Here is a 27,175-nt window from a genome sequence, read left to right as displayed (position 1 = left end):
CTCCTTTTCAGGAAATGGGAAGATTTGTGCTTTGTTAAAATTCTGCAAGGAAGGGAGTTGCCTAGTCTTTTCGTAAGCAGTATGTTATCTTGAGTTTTGTCAATAAAAAGCACAGGATATGATGAGGCTGATTACTCATGCTAAATAAAAAATAACGAATAAAAAGCAATTCTTTCAGGCCACATTTTCTACTTAACTCCCTCCCTCCCTCCTGTTTTTAAAATTGGACATTATTTTTGTTTTGCCAACAATCTCAAACTTCATATTAAACCTCAGTTGTGGAAAATGTTGTCTGTGTTCCAAACTTGTGTTCCAAGTTTATCTTAAAAGTAGATAACCATGTCTCTTTTTGTTTTTGATTGCCACTGGTTTCAGTACAACTAACTGTAGTTAAAAGATGGAACACAGGCAGAAGTGGTAAGGCAATCTTCTTCCATCAGGTAACCTCCAGATATACTAGACTGCAACTTCCATCATTTCCAGCCATAATGGAGAACTCTGTTGATCTGTGAAGACAGTATTGGTTGCCAGTTGGGTACCTGTAATGACAGAGCTTCAGTTGCACATTCCACATGTGTCTGTTTCAGTGAACAGGCAAATCTGGGACCTTGCTCCACCATGGTGCCATTGAGAACCAACCATTTGCAACATGGCAAGCAAGAACAAACCACCAAATGCATATTGCTTGAATAACATGTCTTATCGGAGTGGGGCCATTAACAGGCATTAATTTCCCAGCATTTTGAGTGAACACAGAAAGCCCTTAACATATATTAAACTGAAAGATTTGTTGTTGAATTTAGCCCTACATGGATGTTGTCAGAAAATGATAGGAAGTGATCCCTGAGGTGTATGCAGTCTGAATTGTAGTAGGCTGTAATTTTTTCCTTGTGATTTAGTCTTCATATGCAGGTGCAGTTTAGCATGTGCCAAGGATGCAAGGAAATTTAATAGGATTCCTGGTCCACAGAGACTCTGAATTGAGAGCAGCATTGGCCAAGAGTTGGCCCAGGACTGGTCCAAAGAACCCACCCCTGCCCCCCAAAAAGGGAAACAGACTTAATTGACATACTCTGTGATCAGTGCTGGTGTTGTTCAATATTACAGATTGTGCTTGCTTATTACTTCCTTTCATGCAACTTTCCTTCCTGTTTCTGGCCCAAATCTGAAAGGGGGAATGGAGTGCCTGGGACCAGAAAATCTGGGTCACATTGTCCTGGTCCCGTATTTACTTATGAAGCAACTGACACTTATTGTATTGGTAGAGGAAGCCTTCATTTAGTTGACCCATGGTAAAGACTGTGAATTGTCAGCAGAAGATGGGCTTCCTTTGATACTGCCTTTGACTTATAAAACCCTAAATGGACTGGGTCCAAGTTATCTGAAAGAGTATTTCCTACCATATTTTCTTACCTGGACGTTAAGTTGTTCTTATAATCTTTCTGGCAATAGGTGATGGGTATATTCTCTCAGGCATTTAACTGTTCTTAGCCTTTTTAGTATCTATCTATCCTGCTGCTGGTTTTAATTTGGTGCGATGATGTTGGAATGGTTTATTCTTTTCTGCTGCTCTTACCTTGGTTTAATTTTTTGTTTTAATGTTTCTGCTGTATGGTTTTAATGTACTGTACTCCACCCAGGAAACTCTGGTTATTTGGTAGTTTAAAAGCAAGCAAATAAATAAATAATATACTGTGGTTCAGAGAAGGGTTAAAGCATGTACATACATTTGTCTTTAAATGAATATATTTACTTTCAAACAACTTAAGGTTACCAATTATTTGTATAGCAGTATCTTAGAAACACAGTGCTACGGAAATCAAATAGGGTTACTCAGGCAGCACCAGCAGAATAGGGTGTACAAGTTCTTTCTGTGTCAAACAGAAGGCTGTGCCTTTCTCACAATCCTGGCAGAGGTTAGCATATATTTGGTGTTGTTTGTTAAGCCAAATGTTCCAGCTAGACATTTCCATAACCTCCCACGTTTTCAAGTTCTGGTTGGCATGACTGTTTCACCAAAGAAACCAACATACCTCATCCTTTCCATTTTACAAATTCAGTACTGAGTTTGCACTCTGATTGTCTGGTTTTTATATTATAGTTGGTGAATGGACTTTTACAGCCCTGCAGACAACACCCTTTAGATACTGAGCAGCGGATCCGCTGTGCAGGACACTGTGAAGAGGATAGCAAGTTCTTGTCTCTATCACAGCTTAAGGTTTTGTTTCTCTTTTGGCAGTACAGTTTTTCAGTTTATTTTGCTGAATAATCTTTTATAAAACGAGCCAGTCTTTAGACCGGCACTTGCAAGACACGACAACAAAACCTGTCTTTACTTGCAAGGGGAATAGCAACTGAAGCCTATCAACTTTCATTCATTTTCTTATCAGTCTTCTAATATTTAACAGTGCCTCCAGCACAACAAACAATTTATCAGTGTTTAATTTGATTCAGTACATCTATAGGAGGGCCATTCTTCTTGCCCAAGACATGAAAAGCGTTAGCAGTTTGTGGGCATTTGCTTAGCAATGCATATGGTTGCGTAAAAAAACTTTAGTAACCTGACAAATAGCAGTTTGTTCCAGTTGTTTGCACCACTGGGATTCAGACATTGCTGAGCGACCTTCAGCTGGGCTGACTGGAGGTTGCATATTCAGAATGGTAGTGGCATGTAGACAGTAAGCACCAGGGCAAATTGCACATTAATTAACCCATAATTTGTTACGATGTGCAAAGCAGCTTAATAAGTCATGAAAAAATCTTGACAAGTAGAAAGTATTTATGTAAATTATACTCTTTCATAAACAAACAAAATGGCAAAAATAGCCACTTGGATGGACACCATGGCCATAACTGTCTATGTCAGTGTTTGCTTTCCAACTTACAAGCTGGTTTACTCAATTATTCAAAAGGGGCACCCCCACATTCAAAGCACCTCCCACCTGGCACACCATCTCTGAACAGAAAGCTTCCATAGTTAAGCTGAATGTATCCTACAAGTAAGGTAAATAGCATATTAGCTGATCTTGATTTTAAGCATACAAATACATTACTGTATCATATAATTTTATTAGATTTATCATGGCCTATAGGGGCAATGCAGGGTGGTGGAGAAAATTTGTGTCCTGGTTTTTTTGACTCCATGACTATCATAGTAGTGGAAATTAAAACACACATTGGTTTCTAGAAGTGGTCTGTCTGTCTGTCTGTCCTTTGCAGGGGTGGTTGGGTGGGTTGCTACTCTCCTATTTTACAGTTCCTGTTGCAAAGTGTGTAATATTGTTGAAGCATTCTCAAATTGTAAAATCATTTTGAGAAGGAACAAGGGGAGTGCCTGATGTAGATACCATCAAGATAAAGGCAGTGGCATTTGAGGAAGGCGGCTACCGGCTACAGAAGTTTGTTTCCATGGATGCATGGCTCCATCAGTAAGGCAGAGTGAAGGGGATAGTAGGAAGTATCTTTGTAATTTTGGAAGGAAGAAATTCCCACAGATTACTATCCGAACAGCATGATACAACACCAAGAAAGGAATGACATAGGCTGTATTGATATTTATACTTATTATGTTCAGATTTTTTAAATCAAGGGTGATCTGCTCCTTTCTGCTCAGAACTATTGCCCCCACAGATTCCAGAGGACAACCTGTTAATAATTACAGCAACAATAAGAGTTTTGCAGCACCTTAACAAACTTAATTTATTCTAGTGTAAGTTTCCTTTGACTAGGAAAGCTTATGGCAATTTTTTTCCTGTAAGGTGCCATAAGGCTTTGTAATTTTTCCATAGGGGTGCTCCTAGATTGATGGGTCCTAACACTACCAATCAAAAGGCATCTTGTTGATATTCTGTCTTTTCCTCCTTAACAATTTTTTTGTGTGAAAAGAAAAATGATGGAAGAAATAGTGGGCAAAGCATGGGAAAGTTACACATGCACTATGACATTACAGTAAAACCTTGGATTGCGAGTAACTTGGTCTGCAAGTGTTTTGCAAGATGAGCAAAAAGTTTTTCTAAATTTTAACTTGATAAATGAGTGATGTCTTGCAGTACGAGCATTACGCGTGCTTTGCCCGCCGAGCACAATGTCACAACGGAGCCCTGGTTCTTCTCTCGCTGTGGGTTTGAGTACAGCATCGCCTCCCCACTTCAAGTGCACCCGCGATGGTGCCCACCTCCCCCTGAGCGCCCCCGCGATCGCACCCGCCTCCCCCCCGAGCGCGCCTGCAATCGTGCCCATCTCCCCCCCCCAAGCGCGCCCACTTCAAATTTTTGTGATTAAAAAAAAAAAGTTACAGAACGGATTAACCTTATTTACATTGAACCTTATGGGGAAATTCGTTTTGATATACAAGTGCTTTGGATTACAAGCATGTTTCCGGAACGAATGCTCGCAATCCAAGGTTTTACTGTACTTGGACCTGCTATAAAATTTGATGACTTGAGGCAAGGAGATTGCATGAAAACAGCCTTGTCTGAAGGCACTGTAGGTAGCAGCAGCAAAGTTGTATGAAGTGCTGCCTCCCCAAATTTAAAACAAAGTCATCTTTCATTGACTTATTACATGTCCCAAGTTCAACAATACTTTTTTTCTTTTGACCCCTATAGAATGATGTGAATGACATTTGTCTGAAAGGGAAAATGAATGGATATTAGTTATACAAATAAATATTCAACAAAAAACTAAAGCAGCTTTTTATGCATTTACTTTTCTTAAAAAATTCCATGAAAAGGAGCATTATATAATTTTCTAGGTAGTAATACAGCATTATATACAAAACCCTTTTTCAAAAAAATGCAGTACAAAAGAAACTATAAAACAAGCATAAGCAGTTGTTATTATTTAATGATCTCAGAAACTAATGAACATTTCTAAGTATATAGCATTTACAGGAATGTCAGTATTAGGCCAACATTTCAAGATCATTCATTACAATTTCTTTATTTTGCGCTGTTTTTTCAGAGTATATTACTACATTGGGCCATCCATCCACTTTTAAAATTGTGAGTTGATCAAGCATGAAATGGACTATACAATTTTTATGGTTGTGTAGTACATTCATCTAATGAAAATAATGGGGCATAAAAGCTAAAGTATACATTTTACATGAATGTAAACTAGCCAGAGAGAACAATAAGATGAACATTAAAAAGGGATTAACTCTTCCTCGTGAAAAGAAGAGGAAAACACCTCTTATCTTTTTTTACTATGTCTCTGTTTCACTGATATTCATCCTAATACAGCAGGCTCTCTTATGTAGTCCGCTCTTATAAATACAGTCCTGTCTCTGTTTTGTGGGGGAATGCATCATGTCTTGCACTGATGTTGCAGACTTCGAGTGCCACCATTCCTGACCAAAGGCCAGGCTGGCAAGTGCTTCTGGAGAGATCTGCCCTTCACCCACCCCTGCTGCAAATGTCTAAATGTGCTATCAAGAAGTCCTATTGTCAGGTGCAGACATTTATGACAACAGAATTGGGCACAGGATCCTCTGCTGTCAGGTGAGTTCTGCTTCTCCTGTCTTTCTACCTTAAGGTGCAGCTGCATAGATTCTAGATCTAATGTCTTCCAATTGCACCTGTTTCATGTGTCAAGACTGCTGTTCTTGTTTTCAAACACACAATTATACTTTGTTTCACCCTTTAAAAATGGCTGCAGGAGAAGCAGGGGATTTGTTCTTTGACTGACACAAGAAACATCCAATCAGTGCAAATCCGGCTTCCCCTGGAAATCAGAAAAGGCTTCCCCTAAGTTTGTTCCATGGAAAAAGTTTGCACATGTGCCCATGTAATGCAGTTAACAGTTTCTCAACTAGAATTTGCATCTGTATACACCCCCTTCTGTACTGGGTGTTGATGGGATGGATTATTTGGCATTCCTTCTCAATCTAACAGATGTTGAACACTGCCAAAACTGACATTGTTGGCCAACAGTTTAGTGTAAAGTTCTGTGCGTAATGCTACCTGTACAGATTAGCATTTCTGAGTGGTCAGTCCTAACATAATTTGAATGCTATTGCCTAAGTGAAGGTTTAAGAAATGTCTTTACATTAAACAAACTGGTGGTTTTTGTGACTACACAGAGGACTTTTGATTCTGGTACAGAACATTTTAATCCAAATTCAGGGAGTGGTGTGCAATGAAAAATTTCATGTAATATCCAAATGGAGTCACCTTTCAAGTGACAAATAATGCTTTGTTCATACTACACATGGGCCACATCTTATAGGTTGGCAGAAGTGCCAACCTACATGTGTAGAAGCTGTTCCATATTGTAAGAAGCTCCTACTATTTCCAAAGGCAACTGTTGAATAAAGTCAAATAAAAACAAACTGTATTGTCTTATGTTAATCCTGAAGTCAGAAATGGCAGACAAGGCTGGCTACAATTATTATTTTTTCCTAATTACTCTTATTCTTATTAGTTAAAAGTGACATTCCTGCAATTCAGTATATAAGAAGCAGTTATACACAAAATAAGCCCTTTATTAAGAACAATCTTTGGTTAGGTTGATATTTTAAACATGTTTGGACAGTATTTTGTTAACATAATTCACTTCCACATAAGGAGCTTTGTGGACAAATTATATTAAAAAGGCTTGAATTCATTACAATATTCATTACTTTATACTGAAACTAATAAATATTAAAAACTGTGTAGTGATTTTGATTTTATTTTACATTATTTTGCAGCAAATGTTTATTGGTATATAACAGTCTTGCATGTTTGGTTTTGTAACAAACCATACAGTAGGTTAACTTGCAATATATTGCCAGACTTTGGCAGTTGTGAATAAAACTGATCTAAAATTATTTCTAATTTCATTCGCTATTAAAACTAAATTTCACCTTCAACTTATACAACACATGAATAATTTGTATAATATACTATGTGCTACAGCTCATACATAGGAAGACAGTACTATACATTAAATTTGTATTGACTGAAGTCACAGGTTTTCCCCTAAGATACAGCTGCATAGAGTGTGTAGGTAAGCTGGAACTGATGCATTCTTAGGAGCACACATATATGAACAGTTTTTAAAAGCAAAGACTTTTCATTTTTCCCTGGGGGGGGGAGGGTTACCATTTTTGCTTTATTTTCATGTGTGTGTCCATCTGCATCAATGTGCTTACCTTATCTGTAATACCATAGTGTCACAGCAACTCCGTAACTCTTGTCCAAAACAGTAGACCTGACACTATATTTAACTGCAGTTCTGGCAGGGATGTTCTAGGTCTAGAACTTGTAATCCAGACCCTCCTTCCTGGGTTACATTTCCCGGATGCTGGCACTGGAAGGAATGTTGTCATGTGCTTTGGCTTCCCAGAACCTGTCACCAGTGCCAGCTGCTCCCAAATATTTGGCAATAGCATGGAGTGGATGCGATGGTCGCCTAGCAAACCCTACACTGATTTCCCCTGCGTTTTCTTTCCTCATTCTAGGAACTGGATATATACAGCCTAAAAGCACCAAAGGAGGTTGGTAGCCCCTCGGCATGTGTTACATGCTGGCTACTACTATTGTTTATATGTTGCACTAATGTTTGTGTACAAAATACGCTTCTCTTGTTTTTCAACAAAGTAATATGTCTCAAGAACTCTAAACCCTCAAAAGTGCTATATGGTTTCTGTGAACCTTGATCGTGTCCAATCTCATCTGCTGTTTCCAAATATATGGAAGTATACATAAAATTTAACATATGTATGCCCTTCAAATTTGATGAGAGGCATGTGTATTTCGTACTTGGTTATCTATACCCTGGTACAAAACATGAAGTGAAAACCAACCTCAAAAGCTATGTAGGTGTTCCTTGCCAGGATCTTGTTTCTGGTTTGACTGGACAGGGCTGTTACTAGAGTGAAGCTACTGTGTTCTGTTGTAATACATATTACATCAACATATGGAAAAAGGATCTTTCTTCATGGTGCTCCATTTGGTCATAAGAGAAATTGCACACTTTTTTAAAACAAGGGATGTAGTATAAAGAACGTACACATTAATATTAAATGCCTTCAGGCCAAGACAAGGGAACTGGTGCACCTGGTGCTAAAAAACAACATATATCTGAAACCACTGGAATGGATAGAACTGGTGGGATACCAGTATTCCTGAATATATATTACATAGAAAGGCCAGGGAGGGGTATATTGGGGTAGTGTTGCTTTATATGTGAAAAAGGCATATAATCTAATAAACTAGAAAAATTAAGAGATATTTTTGGAGCAGGATTACCTGGTCCAAAATGTAATAATACAAGGAAAATGCTATCCCATATTCACCCAAACTCCAAAGGGTATCTTGATTTTTCATCAGTAAAAAAAGAAAAACCAGCCCTCAAAGATCTTTGAATATTTAGGAATTTCTCCATACCAGATTCTATAAGGTACCATTACCCATCACAGTTTCTGTTATGCTTTCTCCCTCATACTTCAGCTGTTCCTGCAAAGCAGGCTTAATGCCAATTTAGGGCCTTCAGCTTTAGCTGTTCAGAGAGGAAAGATAGATGCAAAACTAGTCCACATGGTTCCTCCCTTTCATTACCATTTTTGGGGTTCCTGTTTAAGAATGCCAACAACTGATATTAGCCCAGAGGAATCTTACCCTGTAGAAAACTGTAATGGTTCTTAATTCTACTAGATCATTTCTGGTTCTTATTTTCAATTGAATATAAATGGATTTAGACACACAGTAACTTTTCTAGGAAAATAAGCCGGGGCTTACTTTAACCTCCTTAAACAGATTCTGCATGTGCCCTTAAAAAGATGACTAAGCAAGCCCATCACCCTATTTGATCAGACTGTAGATCCAACATCCTGATTCCAACAACAGCTAACTGGATATTTCTGGAGGTCTGCAAGCAGGGTATAAAAGCAACAGCCCCTTCCTGTTGACTAGCCCAAGCACATCAAATTCAGAGCTACCTAGCTTCTGAGCATGGGTGTTTTATTTATTTATCAGAGCTAACAGCAATTGATAGACCTGTGCTCACGGTAGATCTGCCTAATCCACTTTAAAAGTCAGCTAAACTTCTCTCCATCACCAAATCCTATGGTAGGAGATTCAATAAGGGAATTACTTATTGTGTGAAATAACATTTCCTTTTGCCTATTCTGAACTTACCATTGAACAATTTCACAGGGTGGCCCTGAGTTTTAGTATGGTGAAAGAAAGAGTACAAAGCTGCCTGTATTCACTATCTCCATGCCTTTCCTTACTGTATAAACTTGTATAACATTTATTTTTTTAAAAGTAAAACATTTCAAATGCTCATGGAGAAGGTACTTCAACCTTTTGATCATTCTGCTGTAAAGGAGAGCAAGAGAGATAAGTAAGAATATCTGGATGTTTTATTGGGGAATCAGGCTGCTGGGTTATAAATTGATGCACTGAAGGATGCGGTGAGCTATGATGGTGGAAATGATGTTACATCCGCAGATAGAGGGCTTCTGACTGTAACTGCTATGGATAACATGGGAGCACAACTGCTCAGAGAATACACTTATACAGTCTATTCCAAGGCTTCTAAGTTTGTGGTGGGCAGTGTGATTTGCCAGTAGTTCTACATGTGCTCTTTGATTCAGGGCACTTTTTAAAAAGGCCCCTCCGTGCTTGGGGAAATTTGTGCTGTTGCTAGTATTCTTTCTTGTCCTCTTGACCCCTCCGGAATGTGCACTAGACACACTCTAGATTAGTGAACTAAATGCCCTCTCACAAATCCATCATCTTTCACATTGAGAAGAAAGATATTCAAGTGAGCTGCTCTCCGGAGCACTTGGATGAAGGTAGCAATTCTACTCCAATTGCTTTGTTCATTAGAGTGAGTGAAGTGCAGCCAAACTGATTAATAGAATTCTGCTGAGGCAAGAGCCCCAGATGAAAAATAAAATATTCTTGCCACTGCTTGCACGTAAGAAAAAACAGTGTGTTCAGAAGATAGCCAGGGAGATTCGGCATGGATTCTGCTCACAACAGGTTGGCAGATTTAAGTCCAGAGCTTTTTAGCCAGAGCTTTTTAAGGAAGCACTCCACAGTATACTGTTTTTTGTTTTGTTTTGCATATTGTAATACTCCCATATAGCTTATCAGGAATGGGGAGCCCATTATTGTAGCAATACTTCTAATCTGATTCTTACCTCTGTCATTTTTCAATAAATAAGCTAAAATAAAATTCTCAGAGAATAGCCTACAGAGTGCTTCCTCCTTCTAAAATAAAAACAGTGATAGTTATAAGCGAACAATGTAATATCTATATATGTGTGTGTAAAAAAATCCCTGCATTACTTTTTGTGCAAAAAATAATAATTTCTAGTCAGAAACAAAATATGGTCCTCCATTTTTGTAAGAATATGATTTCTCACATAGATATAAGCAAAATGGCTGCATATGCTTAAACATGCACCAGAAGATTCTTGATTCTTGTTAAAGTATCAAGTTCTATTGTTTAAGTAATGGCTTGTTTATGAATGGAATGCCCAGGCATAAAAACAGCTTCTTCTTCTACACATCAGTGTGGCATGAATGACAGGAAGACACGCTTCCTCTATGACTCATCGACGACCTGGGACTATGGTTGTTACATTTTTCACCTTTCCTTTTATCCTTGTCTCTCCAGGTTTCTAGAAGCTGCAGCTTTCCCTGTTCTTCTTTCATGAAGACTTCCACCATTAGAACTTTCTCTTTATGAATTTGCTGACTAATGTCCTTAGGAATGTCTGGGATAATCCAGTCCACAAAGTCACTCATAAACATAACCAAGTTCTGAAATACAAAGTTTGAAAAAAAAAAATGGTACCAAAGTCAAAATGAAGGCCAGTCAAAATGAAACCCTTTGATATCCCATGGATTTCAGAGTAAGGTTAAATACATATATAATATAGGCCCACAGAAATAAATAGAAATTCAAAAGTGGTTAACTGGCAAGGGAATGACCCAGTTCACACATCATATCAACTTCTGGATTGTTTCAACAGCTGTGAGTGAGCGCATTGGCTCCCTTGCACTCACAACTTCAGCATCCCATTAACAATAATCCACAACACAAGAACAGCCCATTCTGAGTATGACATCCCAGTGTGTCACTCTGGACTGTTTATGGTTTAACAACTTGGAGTTTTAACCTAACCACAACTCTTGGTTATTTAAACCAAAACAACCTAGAGTATTAAGTCTGCATGTCATGACACCAACCCAGGAAAGGAGCGTTCACGAACTGTTTAGATACATGAAAGTGGGTGGGAGGGAGACAGCTTGCTTGCTCGCTTGCTCCTGTGTACTCACACACAACATACTAAGCATGTCAAGCATGGTTATTAGATTGTGGGAACTGGGCGATGCTGTCTTAAATTTACATTCCTAAACAAACTTGCTTTGCAAAATACTCCAACGAAATCAATGCAAATTACTTCTAGGATTAAGACTGATATGTACAAAACAATTTTTAGAAACCACAGCTGTTTGAAATTAATGTGCAATACACATCTTTGTCCAAAATATACAAGGACACAGGTTCCTAAGGGCCCTGATCAAGCCAGCTATTTGTGGATGAAAAACATCAATGTGTCTGTACACTATTTTATTTTCTGTTATTTTACATCTTCATATATGAAGGCTATGCAAGATAAAATAAAAATAAAAAGTGTATTTTCTAACAAGACCCCAAACACTTTTCAACTTTGGATTCATGATGTAGGAAGCTGATGCAGGCAGATCCATGTATCTTCATGTTTAAGGTACTGAGGGGCAAAGCTCACCACCAGCTCAGACCAGAGGCTGAGCTCCATTCCTATGGAATTCTGAAACAACTTGTGTTAGTTCCACAGCAACCTGAATTTGGCCTGCTCTGAACTCTCTTTATTTGTTCTGCTGTTTTAGCTGTCTCGCAACTGTTTTATTAGGAGGATTTTGTTTTATTGTTTTGTTATGCATTTTGCTTTGGAGACAGTCCTGATATCCACAGGGTTGAATGGTGGCTTAAATATGCTTTAATACTATATAAAAATGAGGCCTGACGTGCTTCTCTTTACCTCAGTGGGGGCTGGCATGACATAAAGGAAAAGGAGGGAATCCTCTTCCTTCTTTCCTCTGTGGCACAAGGCCACAAGCAGTCTCTGGGAACTGTAAATAGTATAAGTGCCTAGTTGCCAGATGCAGAGTTGAGGGGGGTGGGGGAAGCACTCCTTCCCTTTCCTCTTCCAGCCTCTTTTTAAGTCAGTCGAAGAAGTAGTTTGAAAAGAAGCAAAAAAGTACATCTGAGGCCAGGTTGGGTGGGAAGGGGTCAGAGAAGAATTCTTTTCTGGCTCAGATCAAGAATTTAGCCACTAAAAATGAAGTTATCATTATAATTGTGGACAGTATTATGACAATCCTGAACTAGATTTCTGAGCCCAAAGTACAAGCTCAGTGACAAGATTAGTCTTATGGCTTAATTAGGTACTGTGGATTTAAGAACACAGGGATCTTTATACTGGAAAACACAGGCATCTTTTGAAGTTTTATACTGAATAAGAGACTGAATGTACCTAACACAGTTTTCAGGTGAAAAGAAATGCTAATAATAATTTTATTTATTTTTTTTTGGCAGGAATGTAGACAGATACATTTTCAAAAACTATCGAAAGCAAAACTTGGCTTGTGAAAAGGGTACAGTAAGATTTACTCCCCTTTGTGGCAAGGTCTTCATCTTTTCCTTTGTGCCCTGTCTGTCTTCAGGGTTCTGTATCCCGCAAGACATTAACTGTTTGGGAAAGTCCAAAAAGTTCGTTTAATCCATTTTTTGGGTATACAGACTTAGACTTCCTTTTAAAAGTGGATTTTGATGGGGAAATGAGCATTGTTTTGACAGGGACATATATACCTATAGCTATATATATCCCTGTCAAAAATACTCATTGGCCTATTAACTCTATATAACACCATACTCTTTTCACAAAGATCAGCTCTTGACAGCCTACATATGACAGCCACCAAAAGAAAGCAAAGTTAAGGAAAAATAACCTTATTTGGAGCATCTTTAGGTTTATTTTCACACCTGCAGAATGACAGAGATCTGTGGTTGTACAAGTGTTGCTAAATGTGGGTTTTAATTTTTTTTAATATGCCAACCATTGGAAATTCTTCCAGTGTACCAGCTGGGCTGTCAGTGACTGTCAAAATGGAGGTCACAAAAACTGGCTGTCAAATTGGAGACTGTGATTGCTGAGGGAAAAGAAATGTAAAGGGGGTGGGGGAAGCCATGATGAGTGAAAAAGGACTTGCAGTTGTGGCAAGGGATATCCAGCCAGTGACAATTCTCTCAAAGTACTGCTTGGAGTCCCTTGGCTAATTTTTGATTAATTTCATTGTTATTACCTTATGTTACAGAAAGGTGTATCAATGCAGCTTGGTTATACTTTACCTGGAAGACTATTACAAATGCTAATCTTGCCGCAAGCACAGCCCAGAAATCTTTTGCAATGTCATATTTATCTTCAGACCATGGAGGCTCTCTATAATCTTTGTACCTGAAAAACAGGATGCCATTGAGAATCAGCAGGTTCTGGCTGGGAATCATAACGTATCAGACATCAAAAGGCTGTATCGGAGTACAGAACCTCAAGCCTAGGGGTCAACTCTGGCCTTCCAGATGGTTTTTAAGCCTCTGTGCAGGTTTTTTCCTGTTATAAAAGGCTGAAATGTTTCTGCTGAGGCTCGGTTACTGGTGGTAAAAACTTTAGGCTAAAATACACTGGTAGCTTTGGCAATTTGCCCCATGCCTTTTATCATGGGCCCTGTCCTCCAAGGGAATGCAGCCCGCAGGAGCTTTTGCAAAGTGTCCCCCCGCCACACCCCATGCTTTATCTTCAAGTAGGTTCTTCGTTTTTACAGAAGAACATTTCTCAAGAAGTACAATTTTGACTCAATTTAAAACATGTTCACACAATGATACTCTCTGTTTAGGATAAATTAAGCAGTAGGACAATAGACACATGGCATACTGAATTTGCTGCTGACATCTTGACAAAATTAGTTTGCTTGGTTGCACTCTTAGCATACGCCCAGTTGGCATCTTTGTCTTCAAGTTGTTAAAGTTTTAGCAATAAGGTGCGTGTGCCTGCATACACCTGTCCTTGTTCGGAAAGGGCTTACTCCATGGAAGGTTAGTGATGAGCTAAAGCCTCCAAATACAGGATGTCCTCTTTAATATCAGGTATCTGTGTAATGAGGGGCACTAAATTTATAGGAAAAAATCCATATTAGATTCTTTCAAACAATATTTGAATATGCTTCCAAATGTAACAGTAGATTAGAAATTAAGGCTGCTTCTGGATGGACTGTTCCAAGTGCTACCAGTTGTGCAGCTGTTCCATCTTTTTTTCCTAAATGAGTACTGTGGGTTTGCGCGTGTGTGTGTGTGGAAAGGCAGAAAAAGTGGTGGGTTACAAGTGGAAGCCAATGTTGTCTGAATCCCTGGTAGTAATCTGGGGACGAGGCAGGATGGTGGCACAATAAAACCCTTCTTCGGAAGCAACCTAAGCAGTGTAATCTTGCTGATCACATGCAATAACTGGACATTATCCCTTCTCTTTCCATGTGGAGAAAAGGAAAAGGTTGCTGGTGATGGGAGAAGGAACAAAAGAGGAGGATTTGTGGGGTCTTGCAAGCCTCAGGCCTGCATCAGCCAAAGTTGCACCCAGGTTTGCCTTGGCTCCTGGGGCTTCATGAGACCTGCAATCAGAGGAAGGCATGGAGCCTTTGGTTATTTTTATTTAAAATATTTTGGAATCACCACAAACATAGCACACTGAAACAATTCCAAACAGAAATAAAACAAAACTCATGAAATGTATAACGAGGAAAAAGCTTTTACCAGCTGTCCGATGGCCAATAAAATTCAGGCTGCTTGAGTAGGACTAATGTATCCATGGAGGATGTCAGGGTGGGAGTTTTGCCGGGGCCATCTTTCTTTTATATGCAGTAGCACAGCTGCTGTGTTTGGCCTCAATAAAGAACATGAGGGTCAAGGGGCAATGCAAGGGTTGTGGGTAGTATATTGCCACATGTGGATTCTGCCCCATTTTTAAAGGACTGAGGGAATATGTGGGTGGGGATTGTAACAGGTCCCTATGGAAGGATTTCAGTAGCAGCAGCAGCCACGTTACTTTAGGAGCTCTTCCTTGGTCCCTTTGGTAAAGGAAAACGGGCATCAAAGCAAACCAAGCTTCCCACATTTTGCAACAGAAAGAGCTGGTTCTGACTGGAATTCTTATCTAGAAAAAGACTGGTTTTAGGGTGAATGGTCTAGCAGCCATTAAAAAATAAAGGTTGGATGAAGGACTGGGAAGTCTGAAAACCCATGTGCTGGGAGCATAACATACAGGGAGTGTTACTACGTATGTACTGAAGTATGGGATGCAGTGGAGGACATCCTGATGCAGCTTGTCTTACAGGATGGCTGAGGCCGGAGACAGAAGGAGGATGAAGTGGACGAGTCATTTCAGTGCAGGGAGCCAAGGGGAACAGCTTAGGGCCTGTCTGTGCAGCCTGTTTTTCACTCAAGAGGGAAAATTTGGATTGCTTATTGACGGAGATTATTTTTGGCTTCAGAACTTGTGAAGGGTCACAGCTTTACACACTGACCAGGCAGGCACAGCATTTTGAGATGTGGTGCTTTACAAGCCATGGTAATTTGGCCTGCTGACTGAACCCAGAACTTTTTCCTCAGGATGATTTGGAAGCTTCCCTGGGATGGCTCAAAGCTACTGAGGCTTGTAGTAGAGTTTAATAACCCACCAGAGCTTATTGTGTGATTGGAAACTAGATAAGTTAGAAAAAGCAAAGAACCTCTTGGGAAGAGTGGTGGAAAGGCTGTTACCACTTTTTTTCCTTTTTAAATAAAGGGGTTTTCCCAGAACCTGTTTTGATGCCCAGAGATACACCATAAAAATAAATAAATCCCCCCCACACTCCACTTCCATGGAGCTGATTTGTAAAGGATGACTGGGAGATGTACTTTGTGCTAAGAGGCTGTTTCCCCATTTTTGCAGGTGATCCCCAGTTTCTTTGGACAAGGTCTGCTGCCTCAGGTGCCCCCCAAATGTTGAAAGTGGGGTACTTTGAGACACAGTTATCATCCATGTGAGGAGGCAGACTTGTGCCTCTAAATCACAAGCCTTTCTCCGCTCCCTCTGCCCCATCAGGGTTTCCCTCAGGTTTGTGGTTTCCTAAAGAGCTTTCCACTCAGGGTAAATTGCAAAACTGAGAAGACAGTTGGAGCTTCCTAGAACCCTGCAAAACCCTGGGGCTCGTACTTAGAAGTGGGGGAGAGGTGAGGGGTGCTCCCAAAATTTCTTTTTACAGGTTCTTGGGTTTGGTCTTTTTTAAAGCCAGTGTGGTGTAGTGGTTAAGAGAATGGGACTGGGACTCAGGCGATCTGGGTTCTAGTCCCCGCTCAGCCATGGAGTCAACTGGGTGACTTTGGGCCAGTCACAGACTCTCAGCCCAACCTACCTCACAGGGTTGTTGTTGTGGGGATAAGATGGAGGAGGAGAATGATGTAAGCTGCCTTGAGTCCTTTGTAGGAAAAAGGCAGGATACAAATCGAAAAATAAATAAATAAATAAATAAATAAATAAATAAATAGGAAGTCCTTGACTCTCTGTGTTATCAGTGTGTGAGAAAGTGATGGCAGTCCAAGGCCACATGAGCAATCCTCAAAAATGCAAGGATTCTGCTGCAAAGGGTGCTTTCTATACCCTTTGCTTTAAAAGAGGATTTAACATGTTGTGGGAACCCAGCCAGTGCCTTACAAACCCACTATTTGTTATTAGTTTCATTTTAAGTTTTTCTATACTGTCATTCATTAAAAATCTCATGACCATTTACAAAATTTTTGAAAACAATTAATTCAATTAAAAACTCCTTAGTGCCAGTACTTTATGATAAAATAATTAAAATACAATTTAACAATTTAAAAGCTGGGTAAATAAAAAGGTTTTGGCCTACTGCCGAAACAAACAATGCATTGGCACCAGGCACATCTCCCTGTGGAGCAAGTTATATTTGCGGCTGGACATGTTCAGGCGCAACTAACAGGACAGCAGAGGCTAATCTCACATCCAGGTCTCCAGGTTCCAGACTTGGGACCAGAAGAGAAAAAAGGCCCAGCTGTAATACCCAAGCAACCTGGGAATGCAGAATTTGACTGGACCTCTGCTCTGTGACCATAGCCACTTAACCAACAGAAGCTTCCTGATGTCTCTTGATTACCTAGCTTGATGCTGGTTTATCTATGGAGTCTGGAGTCATTGTGCCAAGAGTCTGAATGCTTGGGAGAGGAACCACAGGAAAGCAGCACTATTTTTCAATTCAACGGCTATAGGTAATTGCATCCTTCTGCAGCAGGGTGTTAGACAAATGGGAATCCTGCAGATAATTATGTTTCTGCTTGTGTTCCCTAACATGCTTGTTAGTGTCAATGCTACTAACCCTCTGCTTCACAGTGAAGTGAAGTGGCTACTTTTTTATTTTTTCTGGGGATGTGATTAAGATCCTTTTGGGGCACCTCAAAAGAAATTGAGATTGTGTGAGAGCAAGATGAGCTTAGAAGTTCAACTTTCAACTTGTGAGAAAAGTGTCCAGGAAAGAAAGTCCCAGCTGCAAAAACTAAGGTTCCACTGGCTGAAGCTTTATGCCATTGCTGAGGTTCACATAGTGACAGCTGAGAGGAGACAGTGTGTGCACAAACGATGGAGGTGCAGAAAGGAACAGTCACCTACAGGTGGAAGATGGTAGCAGCTAGTCTACAGTCAACTTCACACAGAGCCCAGGACAAGTACATAGAAACTTACACAGGCAACCTTGTGAGTTCCATGCATGTGTGAACATCCCAAGGAATGACCTAACAAAAAGTTATTTGAAAGAAGTAATTGGATGTACCTGCATATTTGGACTGGGTAGCCAAGCTCCATTGCATCTTTGGGAGCTGTTCCGTCTTGAAAATCGCTGACATTAAAATAGGATAGCGTATGGTTCACGAAGCCATGCATGGTGCCACTCTCACTGTACATATACAGGTATACGAGGCGTGGAATGAAGTCAGATGTGAATGAGATCACAAATGCCTAAGCCACAAGAGTAAAGAATGAGCACAATATTCAGGCAACGCTTGCTTGATTATATAACCAGACTCAACTCTTTCCTCCCCCAGCAGGGCTCATGAGTAGATGGATTGCTGTGAATCAGGCTGGTTCAGGCCACGTCCCCAGGCTAATAGCTCTCTTCAAGTCAAAGAAGCTTGATACTCAAATGTTAGAAGTGCAGCAAATTAAGAATGAGCACAGCTGGCTTTGACTAGGGGTCAAACACCCACATAAGCCAATGCAGGCGCTTCAGAAAACACTGACACTACTTTGCAAAGCATAATATACTTTGAGGAGAGTATGATGGCTTATATAGTATTCATTCTCTGGTACTGGGTCTACTCATGGAATTCTTTCACTGCCTGAGTAGTAGAGAAGTCGAGGGACGGAATGGTTAAGGACCACCCCCATGTCCCATTTGTCTGGTACACAGTGAATCATGTTGAACTACCGTGAATCAATTGGTCTATGTTCTCTGTGCTTCTATGGTCTGACGGGAAGAACAGTTTGAGGCGGCCTGTGAAAATAACTTCTTCAAGGCATCTACATTTGTTATGCTTTTGATTCCTATATAAAGCAGGCTTGATCATAACATAAAGAGGATAAGAAGCTTCACATAGTGGAGGGCAAGCAAAGACCCTTCCAGGAAGATTCAGATGTTTAAAAAATTGATGAAACTTTTTGCCTTTTTTAATTACAAAAACCAAACAAACTTGTGGCTGAGTTCATAAACACACTAATGGATGTGCGGTTAAGCATCTCATCTCAATCCTGTCTGTTTCCCAGGTTTGTAAGGCATCCTTGCCTGACATATAAACCACTCCAATTAGCCATGGCTTGTAGTGGGGTCTACAAAACTCTTCTGTGGTTTAGTGTGTGATCTGAACCTAGGCAACGTGCTAAGCCATGGCCACAGTGCAAAGTTCGACAGCCCTGTGGTCAGAGTGGCTCCTTGGCCAATCTGGTCAAGGGGCTCCAGCCAGCAGGTGCCCAAGCAACACTCTGCAAGGCTGCCATCAATTCCCTCGGTGTTCCTGCGGATGCCAGACGGAGGCAAAGCTCGCTCATGAGCCACTCTGCTCTCCGCAGCCTGGCCTTGGGAGGAGCATGGGGGAGGCCACTGGGGTGTGCCCCACACTGCCCACTCAAAGCCTATTCCGGGCCTGGGAGGTGGCCTGAGGTGGTGCTGGGGGGTGTCCACTCAGCCTTGCTTCCTTGGAAGAGACCCAAGCCAAGCCAAGCTGCTAGGTCCTGCCCACTGCCACTGCTGCAGCAGTGGGCAAACACAGCCACTCCGCTTGCCTTCCTGAAGAGCAAGGCTCAGCAGAACCAGCTCCCACTGGGAGGAAGGGACAGCGGGGGGTGGGGGGGGCAGGCAGCTCCTCCCCTTGCATTGCCCGGCAGAGCGGAGGACGGGCTGCACTTGGCGGGGAGGCAGCAGCAGCCCAGCACCGGCCTTGGGCGCTGCTTTCCCAGCCAGCAAGATCACCTGACAGACAGATGCCTGCCCTGCGCTCGCTCTCCCTCCCTCCCTCCCTCCCAATGGACTAGGGGAGGGCTCTGTCTCCAACACTGGCTCCGTCCCCTGCCCCCAGCTGCTGCAGCTCCTGTGGGCACCTTGCCACCTGTGGGTGGGCTGCTGCGGGTGGGGCTGCTGCAGCTGGATAAGCCGCCTCCAGCGCAGACACAGCCAAACGCTTCCCCTCCCACCCCAGCCTGCGACCGTGGCACCGTCACAGCCGGGGCGGAGCAGAGTGGGCGGCACGTTCCGCTGGGCCTCCTTCTGAGGAGACCCACTCAAAACCACTCCCCTCGTCTGTTGCAGCAAGCAAGGGCAGGGGACAGGCCAGGAGAGTAGCACTTCTCCCTGTTACCACCAGGCACAGTGGCCGTATGAAGGAGCAGCCCCCGATGCTGAACAAGCAGCAGACCAGGTCCGACTAGATGTCCTGAGAGACGCCTTTTTTCTACGCTTCTATCTCCCACTGTGTCCAATTGTTAGGCACATTGGGGGCCCACAATCAACTAAACTCTGGGTGGTCAGATTGCCATCCTGCACTTAAGATATTGTCTGAACCCACCCTATAATTTCTGCCATGAACACATGTGCCCCAGAATGTTGAGAGGGCGGGGGGCAAAATGCTCAGTGTCTGGGGAAGCTATGATCACTCACCTGGGGGCATAGGTGAGTGATCCTCTCGAATCCCCTAGAAAAGCATTCTGCTGCTTTTCTCCTGCTTTAGAGAGCCATCAGTGCCTTTATGACATCAGCGGCTAATATGCCATCCCAACCCACGTCTGAGCCCTATTTTGCTTGCCTAATAACACATATTACATTAAGGAAAAGGATAAGGTATGTGCTGCTTATCAGGCCAGGAAGCAAAACATGAAGAATGAACATGGGCACACAGAGGTGAGCAACACCAACACAACTACTCTTTGGAAACACATCTGGGAGACAGTGTAGGAGTCACAGACGCAAGAGGATATTGCTCGCTGGAGGAAAGGCATCACCTGTGTCTATCCCACATTTCCATATACTATTTTATCGTCACCTTGCTAACAAGTGGGCTACATCTGCAGACCAAAGGGGAAGGAGACAAGGGCCTTGGATAAGGATGCAAGTGAGGCAGTGGGCAGAGACGAAGGTCCTTGAAAAACCAGAGAGAGGGAGGAAGCCAGGTCAAGGGGGGGCGGGGGAATGGTGGTGCAAAGCCAGCTGGGAAGAGGAGCTGAAAATGGTGTTTGTTTGAGCTCCATCCCATCCTTATGCCTTTCTTCCAAATATTTCTTCATCATTTGTTGGGTATTGTATTAATAAGTTACAGAATCTCTTAGGTTTTATGTGATAGGGTGAGAAGGGTGCTATTTTTTGCCCTCTTTGTCATCATGACCGTGGTGTTTGTGGGCACCTTGGTACTCTTGGACATTTCCTATGCATTTGCCAAAGCTCCCTGCCCCCTCCTTGTACTTATGTTTTATGTGCAGCTGTTGTCTTGGGCAGCACTGGAAAGAAAAGCACTGGCTTCCACTTGCCCCACTGTCCAGAGGCTGGTGCTTTGCTGTTGAGCAAGTCCAGCCAGCCAGCTGGAATTTCCTTTAAAGGAAATGAAAAGGAACACCAGTGCTGTTTAGTACGTGACTTTGCAGGATTGTGGGGGAGTGTAGGGAGCAGTGCTGTGAAGGGACAGTAGGGAAAGGTTTGGGGGCTCTGAGGGAGTATGAGGGAGTAACCTGGGGCTAGATGAGCAGTGGGAACAGACCTGTAAGTGTTCTGTCCAGTGTTCGCTTGCTCTGTGTGCGTGCATCCTTGAAAGAGAAAGAGATGTTTGAGTGTGCGTGTGTGTGCATGTTTTGTCTGTTTTTACAAATGTGTATGTGTGCATATGCACATGTGTGTGTGTCTAAGCATCACTACTATAACTTCTGTGAAATACTGTGTTTGCTTTGTGGGGTTTGGTATATGAGGATGACACCCATCTTCTGCATTGAATGCACTTTCTTCAGCAAGTCACTTGTATTTTTCAGTTAAGGAATTTTGTGTGGCAGCCAGTTTGTGATTAGACAAATACTCCACGGCATTTTGTGGTCATTCCCAGACTAGTTTCTCAAATTTTCAAATATACCTACAGCCTCAACGTGCTTGGGAACCCCTGGTCTAGTATGATTTGCATGGGTGTAGGTATCTGTGTTTCTGTAATGCCTGCCCATCATATATTTTTACAAATATAGATAATATTGCATTGACCTAATCATGTTGTCTTTTTCAAAGGAACCTGAACTTGTAAGTGCGGCTCTGAAATTCCTATGCCTGGAAACAAAGTGTATGAGACAATATGGAGAACAATGAAGTTTAATTTGTTCCATGAACATAAAACAAGAATAGATGACGCAGAGGAAGAAAAATGATACTGTCATTGTTAAAGTGACTGTTGCACCAAAAACAAAATGAAAAGCAGGAGAAACATCCTAAGGGAGGAAAGAATAGAGGGGGAAAAAAGATAAATGGCTCATATTTGCTCTAAATTCCATTAATTAGGAGGCATCTAGTCGCACTCTGCTGTCAAAACAAAAACTGGGTTGAAAGTGTCTGGGAGCATCATTGTCTTCTTGGGGCATTTCCTACTTACCTAAAATACCTGCTTCATGTGGAAAACTTGTGTGTTCCTTTCCCATCTGTCTAAATGGGAAGCTTATACACCAAAAGTTTCAGGAAAACCATTCCCTTTACTGACAAATAATAGTTTGCTTACTAAGGTGTTTCTTAAAGTCATTTGCAATAAATGGCAGATTACATTTGAGCTGTTAAGATGTTAAAAAGTATAATTATATTGTGCTGTTGCTCCTAATTGCTCAGAATATGGTTTTAGTCCCCAAGGTTAACTTGGGAGATAGCAAAGTGCTCAGTGAGCATCACAGCCATATGGGAATCTGAATACAGCATTCCTGCATCTATATCCAATGCTAGAACAGCTGCATCACACTAGCTGCCTTCCATGTAACAATTCAGAGTAACCGAATAGCAAATGCAAATCATTGTGATTAATTACCAATTGCAAAAATGTTACTTACATTTATGATCACAGCAAGTTTTCCTACACCTCTGAGTATATTATACCATATTCCTGGGAAAAGACAAGCAGGTTGTTAACGACTTATACACTGCTGTCATAAGTGCTAATGACTATAAATAATATCACAGCAACATTACAACCTATTTCATCCTTTGGGTTGTCAAGGTTGAAGATGCTTGTTCTTACTTGTAAAACCTAAACAGCTTGGAACCTGGTGATTTTAAGGATAGCTTCTCCTGTACCATCCTACACATTGCATTCTATATCTGAGATTCTTCTTCAGGCTGCTGCCAACTGAGGCTTGGTGGGAATGCTCTGTTGGAAACCCCTCCTTAAAGAACAGCTGGTTCTTTGCCATGACCTTTGGGAAAGGCTGAACCAATACTATATCCTCTATGCTGATTCTCTTCTTAGCATACATTATCATGCAGATCTGAATTTATGTTCGTTGAGTTCCTTTAGTGCAAGAAAAAGCGAATACTAATAACTACAGCCCCCACTACTGAGGTCAAATTTACATAATTTCCTAATCTGGAAATCAGGATGAATCCAACAGTGGCTTTGCTTTTGCAGAAAATGCTTCCCCTTGTGCTGATTGGAGCAACCCATGTTCCCCTCATGCACTGCAGTCTCCTTGTACCGTTCTGTTCCAGAGAATCTCCCAACCCACAAGGACACGTTGGGCAGTGGTAGTGGTGGGTTAAATAAGTAGAGGACATCAGTGAAAACGGGATGCCCCAGATGTTTTCCCACAAGGCAACACCTCCATTGCATACAATCCAATATTAAATAGTGACTGTGCTATTTGTGGACAACTTACCGATATCTTTTGCTCTAACTGCAACAGGCCTCCTAAGCTCAGTGACAAACTTCTTTGCATCCAAACGTATTTCAATGATATTGTTCAGTAGTGCAAACAAGGGAGCCAGTGGGAAAGAGGCAACGAACAAGGTAACAAACCCAAACTGGATAACTGAAAATTTAAAAAGGAGTTAGTATAATCTGCATATTATGCTGCTCTTGATGGCATGCATTTTTTAAAGCTGTAGATACTCATCAGAAATAAGAGCTGAAACCCTCACATGCACAAGTAGTATGCATCATTCTACAACTTAGGTGTTTATCACATTATGTTACCTAGGTTTGCCAACTGTTTTATTCATGAAAAAACTTCAGGAAAGGACTTCAGAGTCAGCTGCTTGGCACAGTTTTTGAAAATAAAAGTCAGTACTTGAAAATTGGAAAAGGCAGTATAGGGAAATGGGGCTATTCTGTACTCCATTGAAGCACACTGCTTCAGCAGTCCCGCTATAGCCAATACTGTACAGCAAATGGAACAGTTCCACCGTGACAAGTAACTATGGGGCACATCTAATCTTGCCATTCATTCCATGATTTATCCTGTTGGCAAGTGTAAAATTATATAGGCAAACAAAAATGCATAGTTTAAGATGCTCCATATCTAGTAATTCATTGTGCAGCTTTTTTCTTGGATAAATTTTCTAACACAAACTTGAACTTTAATTTGATTTCATATTTCATTGGAATAATAATTTCCATCTAAACCAATTAATTGATGAATACTGCATGTTATCAGCTCAATGATGCTAAAAATCACAAGAACACATCATACATAGATTAACCACACTGTTAAGGAAGGAAACCCATTAGCTAGCCTGATTGTCAGCTTTCAAACAAACAAAGCAATCTCTTGTAGTACCTGAGATATGGAGCAAAATATAGGTACATTCCGATCATTTTGTTAGAAATAAGAAATGGTTTCAATCAACTGTTTTGTCAGAAACGAGTCTGCTACCATTTTTCAGTGTGTCCACTCAGTGAAAAAAGTTACATATGGCAATGGATATATCTATTATACTGATTGGTCTGCTGAAAGCAGTTCCTGCTTCATTTGAACACTCCTTGCTTTTGTGTGTGTGTTGACCTCATAGAATAATGATTCCTGACAGGGAAAACAATAGAAAAAGCTAGAATTTTAGTGACTGGGCAGTAGCATATCTAACCCCAAACAGCTGGTATTAGGAATGATAGCACTTCGAAGTCTTCCTAGAACAGGTCCTTTTTCATGAGCACACAAAAAAGAGGCTTTTTATTCCCCTTGCAAGCTAATGCGAATAAAGTCTGCCCTTGTGTATATATGTTGGGGTGGATGCATGATTCAGTTCAGCACTGCAAAGTACTCCATGGCTGTTATACTCATATTTCTGGGAGTCACAGATGACTTCACTGCAGTCCAGTTCAGAAATGCTAGCTGGTCTCACAGTAGAATGACTTGGGGAGGGAGAATATAGGGTGAGTGTGTGTGTGTGTGTTGTGAAGAATGTATTGAAAAGAAGGATGCTTTGCTTCATATCCTTCATCAAATACTTTCCGCATTTTATTTCTTTCTGACCTCACTGTTTAGAATTCTTCTTGCCCCAAATGTACCTTACAGAAACCTGAAAATCCCCAAATTATTCTCCCTGTTTGATGAAAAGAGTGAAAGCTTATGTCAGAATAATCTGTTTGCCTCTAATGTGCTATAAGGCTCTTAGTTGTTTTGCCATTGAGATGTTCATGCAGAACATGGAGGCACATGAGGGGGGCGTTTATATCAGGAGCCAGAGGACCTTTCATTTGTTCAAGTTTTGAACATTTAATATGGGACTTGGTATCATTCTTCATGCTCCCTCCCAGGGTCTCTATAAGAACAAATTCCAAGGGGCGGGTTTGATGCATCTTGTCTCATTCATGTAAGGGATTGCTCACAGTAATGCAGTGCACAGATGGCCATTTTGCATGCTGGGAAGGCTTATTATGAACACATTGTAAGACAATTATGATTTTCCAGTATATTTGTGGTTTGCCTTTCCTCCAGGAGCTAAAGATCTCTCTAGTTTTGCTCTCACAACTGGCGAAGATCATCCAGTGAAAAATGGAAGGCATTTCCTGGTCCTTTTCACACAGTAAAAAGCCTCCAGCCAGCCAGCCAGCCAGCCAGCCAGCAAGTATGTCCTATATGGCTGTTGAGTCTAATGAAGCACTAAGTCTGCATAGGTTTTGTTTCTGAGTGTGTGTGTGAGGAAAAGAGAATGAGAGAGTAAGCGAGAGCTGTGGTATGTTATATGTCTGTGCTGTACATTGTAAAAGGGAAAGCTGCTATTTGAATTGTCTGCCATGGAAGCAGTATCAGTCCTTTGCTTTCAGGAAAGCTTGGAAGATTATTTGCACTCAAATATGTAATATAAAATGTGTTTGCATTATTATAGCTGCTGACTGCATGTTTGTGTATGCACAAATGTATGACATTATTATTGGGGGTAGAGTAGTGGGCACACTACAGCCAGATCTTCACACTCAGGCCACCTTTAGTATATTTCTTCCTCATTCTCTCTTACGGCCATGTATCATACCCCAAATAGGTTATCAGTAAACAAGCTTGGTATCAACTCTCATTGACTAAAATTTACCCATTGATTAAAATGGCCTTCAACTAATTAAAACTGGTCCTGATTTATTAATCAGTGATTCAACAAAATAAATTTGAGAACTTTGGTTTAAGTTCTTGAACTCTCACTTACTCATTTCCATGTATTCTGGAGTTAGGCCAGCAAAAGGCTCCAGATTATAATCTACTTCATAGCGTTGTTTTTTCTTGAAATGCTCCTCATGGTCTATGGGACGCTGTCGTTTTAGTTTCATGTAGCGTATAAATTTTTTCATTTTTCTAACAGAAAGCAAAACAGTGATCCATTTAGATCTTTTGCAAGTTTCATAACCACATTTGGAGGCTTGAAAATATCCCCCTTTTACCACACTTCATATGCAGAAAAACAAAACTGCTTGGGAATGTATGCAAGTATCGACTGATTATGAAATCTATTTTACTGGACTTGTGGGCACAATCCAATGCCTCAGATATACAGTCCTTTTCATGTTTGCCCACCAAGACTCCTGTGTTTCATCTACTTCCTCATGGCTCCAAGAAGTGCCTCTCCTGGAGTTCTTCTGAGCTCCAGAAGAATCTTGTTTTGGAGGCACATTAGAAGAAGAGGACTAGTGGGAGAAGAGCAGCTCCTTGGATTGCAGTCTACCTATTTCCAAAATTCATAATAAAATTTGAAGGGGATGGAATCAATAATTTTTCTCACAGTATTCCCTAAAGAGGGCAAAGACAAACTGTGAGCTATTTTGTAAGAACCAGAACATGGAAGGGGAATGAGTGGCCCTTCAGACGTTGGTGGACTTCAACTTCCATCAGCCCCAACCAGGTTGGCCAATGCCCAGGGATGATGGGAACTAAAATCCTACAACATCTGGAAGGCTACAGATTCCTTACTAGGCCTTCATTTCTTAGATTTATTTGCATTTTCTCTTCCTATCCTGTGTACCTAAAATTTTGACTGAATATGTTCTCAGAATTTTTATTTTATTAAGAGTTGCTATACACCACTTTGAGAAACATACAGTTAAAAAGCAGCAT

At 41.1% G+C, this 27,175-nt stretch overlaps 1 protein-coding gene across 1 annotated transcript in view; it reads right to left on the bottom strand.

Annotated features, from left to right (window-relative positions):
* Positions 1-4,776: 4,776 nt before the first annotated feature.
* ANO1 (anoctamin 1) overlaps positions 4,777-27,175 on the bottom strand; it is a 155,601-nt gene continuing 133,202 nt past the window's right edge. The window contains exons 24-29 of the mRNA XM_044436660.1: positions 26,274-26,419; positions 23,513-23,665; positions 22,691-22,743; positions 17,916-18,100; positions 13,396-13,501; positions 4,777-10,760 (exon numbers count right to left, since the gene is read on the bottom strand). Of these exons, the coding sequence (XP_044292595.1) occupies positions 10,500-10,760; positions 13,396-13,501; positions 17,916-18,100; positions 22,691-22,743; positions 23,513-23,665; positions 26,274-26,419 (904 nt within the window). The 3' untranslated portion in view covers positions 4,777-10,499. The remainder of the gene's footprint in view (positions 10,761-13,395; positions 13,502-17,915; positions 18,101-22,690; positions 22,744-23,512; positions 23,666-26,273; positions 26,420-27,175) is intronic.

The sequence above is a fragment of the Varanus komodoensis genome, unplaced genomic scaffold (assembly GCF_004798865.1).
Source record: "Varanus komodoensis strain SLA01 unplaced genomic scaffold, ASM479886v1 scaffold3, whole genome shotgun sequence".
Classification (NCBI taxonomy): domain Eukaryota; kingdom Metazoa; phylum Chordata; class Lepidosauria; order Squamata; family Varanidae; genus Varanus; species Varanus komodoensis.
The sequence above is the reverse complement of the archived record's forward strand: the minus strand, read 5'-3'. Positions and strand labels throughout refer to the sequence as shown.